Source organism: Mastomys coucha, unplaced genomic scaffold (assembly GCF_008632895.1).
Source record: "Mastomys coucha isolate ucsf_1 unplaced genomic scaffold, UCSF_Mcou_1 pScaffold6, whole genome shotgun sequence".
NCBI lineage: Eukaryota > Metazoa > Chordata > Mammalia > Rodentia > Muridae > Mastomys > Mastomys coucha.
In genome coordinates, this window is record NW_022196912.1 from 15859248 (window position 1) to 15865539 (window position 6292).

The 6292-nt window shown below is 44.5% G+C and overlaps 1 protein-coding gene across 3 annotated transcripts in view; it reads right to left on the reverse strand.

Moving 5' to 3' along the window:
- Positions 1-6292, reverse strand: part of Vit (vitrin) — a 113042-nt gene that overhangs the window by 18035 nt on the left and 88715 nt on the right. For all 3 annotated transcript variants that reach the window (XM_031356906.1, XM_031356908.1, XM_031356907.1), the window contains one exon: positions 4467-4614. In XM_031356906.1, coding sequence (XP_031212766.1) covers positions 4467-4614 — 148 coding nt within the window. The remainder of the gene's footprint in view (positions 1-4466; positions 4615-6292) is intronic.

Sequence of the window (6292 nt, forward strand, 5' to 3'; positions counted from 1 at the left end):
GACCTGTGGATGTTCTAGGGGCAGTTAGACCTGTGGATGTTCTAGGGGCAGTTAGACCTGTGGATGTGGGCTGAGCTATACACCAAGCTGCATGCTCTTTACAATCACCCTGATTACTAGAGTTTACCTAATAACAACAAGCTCTGGCTTTGTTTTCCTCTGTTGTGTACCCCTTGGTATTAAGTACAATCACACGCCTATTGATTGTATAATTTAAACTTTAGAATGTGTGTGCAAGATGGGGCCTTGATCTGTGGCCAGTCGGTTCACTTCACTAGGCTACCTGTGGGCCTGTCCTTTGTCCCCATAGAATCTTTCAATTAGGGCTCCTGAAGAATCCAGTGTGTTGCATTTCACAACTTTATACATCTTGGGCTTCTCTTATTTCTTGTTACTACTTGGCCCAGGACTTTGAAGTTCTTAATTGAATTCTTGTAGTCTAAACTTCAAACTCTGAATTCTGAGTTAGCTGTCCCTAGGAACTCCTTGGGAAGCTGTGGAGCAGCAACAGTGGAAATGAAGGTGGATGCCTGAGGTGGAAATGCAGGTGGGTGCCTGAGAGGCAGTGATGGCTTGTCGCCGGGTCTCCTCCAGTCTTTCTCCAGTCTGCTCCCTCCTCTGTGGCTGTTCGTGATGGGGTATTCATCTCTTGGCAGAGCCTGGAGACCTTACCACAGCAAGGTGAATCCAGGAGTCTTTAGGCTCCAGGACTCTAATGTAAAGAGATGAGTTTGTCTCCATGTGGGAGTGCAGATACCTAACAATATGCTCTGTATATGTCCGGGTGCATCTCGAGAGACAGTGCATCCAGAGAATTTTGGTCTGTGGGTATAGATGGACTGAGGAAGACCCGCCCAGGGTGTGAATGTTACTGTTGGCGTTGGACCCAGAGAAACAGAAGCAGAAAAGCACAATTCCTAGATATGTAAAGCTGTTTGCTGTGCAAGTCTGGCAACCGAGATTTGGCCTCTAGGGCCATGGTGGAAGAATTGAGGACCACCTCTTGCAAGTTGTCTTTTGACTTCCACATGTGTGCGTGGCGTTTTGTGTGATTGCATACCTCCCCCCTCTCTCTCTCACACACACAAATAATAAATAAATAATAAATAAAAATGTAAAGCAGAAGGAGGGGGCTGGTGCACAGCAGCTTCTTCAGTGTTTGCTGTGGACTCGAACCAGCAGTCCTCTGGGAGGCAAGTGTTGGGCCTCAGATGGAGCCTCCAGCTATCATCATTTTCTCTTACCCTGAGACTGCAGCTTCCTGGCCCAGTCAGCTACTGACTTGGTTGGCTCGTCAGCCTACAGGCAGTTTCTGTGGGACTATCTAGGCTCTAATTGTGTAATCCAATCAAATAAACCCATCCAGTTGATCACATAACCTATTGGTTCTGTTCCTCTGGAGAACCCCGACTCACACAGAAGGCAATTGGATCTGGTGAGAGCCCTACGGCTGTGAGAGGGGTCTGATTCCCACCTGACAAGCTTTTCCCTGCTCAGCTCCAGAGATCTCAGCCTAGCAGCTAGCCCCTTGTCCAGTCTCTCCCACCCACTTTCCTCCTCTGCCAGCGCTAAGACCATTTAGTGATGAAAGGACTGAGAAAAGATTGGGAGGGGGGTGGGGGCGGGACCGCTGTGCACCTTCCATAAAGAGCAATTTCAGCTGGAAAGCGTGACTCCTTTTGGCCTTGTCAGACCACCCTCCATTTTGGGGCTGTGAGCGAGAGGAAGCAGCTTGCTGGCCTGTTAGCCCAACACCCATTTACTGGCTTTCTTCTGAGCCAGCCATTGAATTATACAATGCCAGGGCTGGCGGAGCCCTAATAAATCATCAGTTGACCCCATATTTTACAGGTGTCAGCACTTACATGGAGAGGTTAAGTGATTGCATAAGGTCCTCCAGCAGGGCTGAGGTCAGAATTCAGATCCCCTGTCAGCCGGTTCACAATGCTTCCCTCCCCACCCTGCTGCGGGCAAGGCGAAAGAAGATGACGAGCGTAAAACGGAGGGACAGACGCACATTTGCCCTAAGTGCTTTAAATTAAATTAATACAGTTGGAGAAAAGGCAGACACTGGAGCATGTTTAGAAACGGAATTGAAAAGCGAGGGTGTGAAGGCTTTCTTCCGGATGGTGATCGCTGCAGGAAAACGGAGGAGAGGATTGGGGGAGGGGCCGTGGTCCTTGGGTCACTGTATGAGGATGCTACAGGTGGGGTATCTTATTAGGAAAATCAACTTTGTTCCTTATGTTTCTGGAGATTGAAGATGCCATTTCTGGGGGAGGGGGGTTAGTGATGGCAGAGGATAAGAGACAGCAAAGGTAAGAAGGGCCAAAGCCATGTTCATAACGCCCACCTTCTTGATGATTAAGCTGGTCCCTTGATTATGGTGTATGATTATAACCCTGGCCGTCTCTAGTGCATCCATTGCTAAGTACCCCTGGCTGTCCTCACCTTGCATCACCATTGCTCTGAGAGTTAAGTTGCTGACGGTTAAACTCAGAGGCCACATTCGAACCACCATGGGGTAGAGGGACCCTGTATTGCTTCCCTGCCACATGTACTACTTATGATGGTTTGTATATGCTCGGCCCAGGGAGTGGCACTATTAGAAGGTGTGGCCCTGTTGGAGGAAGTGTGTCACTGTGGGTGTGGGGTTTAAGACTCTGATTCTAGCTGCCTGGAAGGCAGTATTCTCCCAGCAGCCTTCAAATGAAGATGTAGAACTCTCAGCTCCTCCTGCACCATGCCTGCCTGGATGTTGCCATGTTCCCTCTTTGATGATAATGGACTGAACCTCTGAACCTGTAAGCCAGCCTCAATTAAATGTTGTCTTTATAAAAGTTGCCTTGGTCATGGTGTCTGTTCACAGCAGTAGAGCCCTAACTAAGACACTATTTAATCCTCATTCTTGTTGGCACACAACACTTCTTCAGTCATTCTTCTTTTCCCTTGACATATTCATCACCTTATTTTCTTATCACACCAGAAACCCAGGTAGATGCAAGCTTTTAAATTAGCTATTTTTGATGCAAGATAACACAGCAAGCTTTGAATCCTCCAATAAAATTGACTAGGACATCTGGCACTAAATACTTATATGTGCTCTTTATAAGGAAGGCTTGCTCTGCATTTGCTATTTTAAAAATTAACACAGGAATGAAAATGGGTTGACATTTGGAGAAGAAGAAAACAATAACCCAAAAAACCACCTTTTTCTTTTTTCTTCCAGATTTCTAGGCAAAACCACACAATAGATCATAAACACTGATTGGTAGGTAGCATTTGCAGCATTTGGCTATTTATAATTGACTCTTAACTATTTGTAAGTACCAGTTATCCAAGCTACTAATTTTTCATGACAGAAATAGAAGAGGGGAGCAAATGTATTCAAGTTTAATTCTGAAAGTACACACATTATAAGTTATTTGACAAGGAAAGTGTCTTCATTTATTTTTCTTGTAACTCAAAGTAGAGTAACTAGTGTGTTTCTCGCAACCCAGACACCTGCTAAGTTACAACCGTAACTAATGCTGCTCTGGGTAGCCACTGGGATGCTTATTTTCAGTCAGAAGCAATGGTCATACTGTCACAGAAGCTCTGGAGCAAGAGCGCTGAACTCTGTGTTGCTTTCCAATTCCAAGGGCTAGACTACAGGTATATGAGGAGGAAAAGCATCATGGGTAACTAAATCCCCTTTATAGTTAGCATATATAGCGGTTGAATGGACCACCTGTTTGAAACGTGCGTACAAATGGAGATTTATGAATGTTTTGTTCTTTTGACTATAATCTGTCATATCTGGGTTCTGTTGTAGGGAGAAACGCATCCATATCTGAACTAAGATTGATTTATTATTCTGAATTAGAGAAAAGAAGCCTTGGGTTTGGAATGTTGCTATGGCCCCTTAAGCCCTACCCTTAGTGAAATAACCAGCTGGATTAGGACCAGTCATCTCAGTGCTCAGCCAACTGGTGGAGCCCCCTCTCTGTGCCCTGGGGCTTCCCTGCCACCCGGTGGACTTTATCAATATACATTGGAGAGCCCAAGGTTGTTTGGAGGAAAGAGACTGGACAGCCTAAAGTACTGTGGCCACTAGTATCTGACCCAGGCCTCTGTCTTCATAGTCGAGGCTAAAGGGAACTTAGCTTTCTTTGTCCAGAGTTAAGAAACTGGTGATAGCATAACCAGTTTATTCCTGGCTCGCACCCAGTACTCTTAATCCCTCCAAATGGATACTGTCTATAGCAATCACAGGAGTGAGAATGGCATTCACTCACAAGCATGCATGATGAACATTTTCTTCCCTGTGGGAAGGCCCATATTTCCTCAACGGTGACTGGATTGCTTCCATTTTTTTTTTTTTTTAATATTTGCATTAGAGAAGAGAATGAATCGGTGCTTCTGGACACATGGTGGCTTGCAGCTAAGGGTACAGTGATAGCCAGCTCAATATGAGCTGTACTTACCCATACTGAACAACACCCATGAGGGGACCGGCAGGGCCAATGTCAAGAGCCTGGACGACGTCCACTAGGAACTGTTTCTGGATCCTGAAGCGGCGCTTGCCAATGCTGGTGCTCCCATCAATTAAGAATGTCAAGTCAATTTTGCAGTCTGAGGGACAGAAAAAGATTCTGTGCTTCTGCTTGGCTCTGAGTGCTCCTACCTAGGCATCTTGTCTCTCAGTGCTCCCACTCAGGGAAATAGGTAGAAAACAATGAATTAAATGATATAATTTCGTTGTTTTCACACATGGACAATATTTATATATAATATACATTCACTGGTATGAATTAAACTATATATATAAATATATATTATATAATATTTACATATAATATACATTCACTGGTATGAATTAAACTATATATATGAATATATATTATATAAGTTAACCTATATATCATATATAACTTAACTTATAAGTTACACACACTAACAGAATAGCAATAACTAACAACAAAGCAGAATAATTATGGCAATAGACTATAATAAAAACTAATAAAACCTTGGAGGTTATTTATTTCTAGGATTTTCCATTTACTATTTTAAGATCGCAGTTGATGATGGGTAGTCAAAAGTGTGGAAAAGAAAAACCAGGAGTAAGGTGGATCTGCCGTGCAGGAAGACAGTGAGAGCTTTGGGAGGGATGGCGGGGCGGAAGGCTAGCTTCAACCTTTCACAGCTAGCAAGTCTGTGGTTCATCTCCTCCCTGCAGTGTACTGGCTCAGTGTGGGAAGACTGTTCACTGCAGAGCTGAAACACTTATTGGCGTTCATATAGCCTTAAGATCAATTAACAAAATGAAGAACGGATTATTGAATTAATGCTTTTGGGGGACAAGAGTATTTCAGAAACACTTCTAAGGGAGACAGAGAGTAAAGAAGTTTGAGCGACAGCATCCAAGAACACCCAGTGGCTAGCACTCCCTTGTGGGCATGGGAGAAACTGCGCACATGTCCCTAAACTCTGCATAGCTTCCCTGGGACTGGCGTCGTTGCCTGTCCTCCATTAACAAAAGCACTCTATGCTTCTGAGTTCACACACTTTGAAGCAAAATTGGTTAGAAATAATTACTGATTTGTGGTGATGCAGATTCGTGGGTGGAGAAAAAGTTGAACCTGAGAATGGGCTGAAACAGCTATTGAAACCAGAGGGGGTTCTGGGGAGACCACAGGGATGCTTGTCTGCCTCTACTCCATCTATTTTGTTTCTTAGCTCTTCAGCGAATCTCCGAGCTTTTTGCCCTAAGTCTACATGTGTCTTCTAGCCTTCCCTGTCCAGCTGGTCCTCTCATGGTGCCTACATCCAAGCATAACCCCTGAGATGAAGATTTCAGGAAATAAGCGAAATCCAAATGTGGTTTAAAGACTCCACCAAAGACAGAGATGAAGCAGAAGACAGGGAGAACTGCAATAAGGCCTCTCTCTAAAGGTCAACGCTTGTTTTTCTAGGCCTTGCTTTGCAATGTGAATTATAGCCAGCAGGTGGCAGTAATGTTCTTCAGGGCTTTCTGTCCACCACCACCAACAGTATGTGGGAAATACGGACTCCCGGGATCCACTCAAGTATAGAGAATCAGATTTGCCTTTAAATATGACCCTAGCTTGAGAAGCACTCCTGAACAAAGGCTTTCCTTCCAGACGCCGGCAGATTAGTTCAATATTACCTTTTAAGATAGAGGAAAATCGATTTTAGGAGGGGATAACGGGGTTTCCCCTTTTCATTTATTTTCAGTGATAACAGTGGATTTGGTAGCATCCATTTGGGTTCCTCAAGGACATTTTGCTCA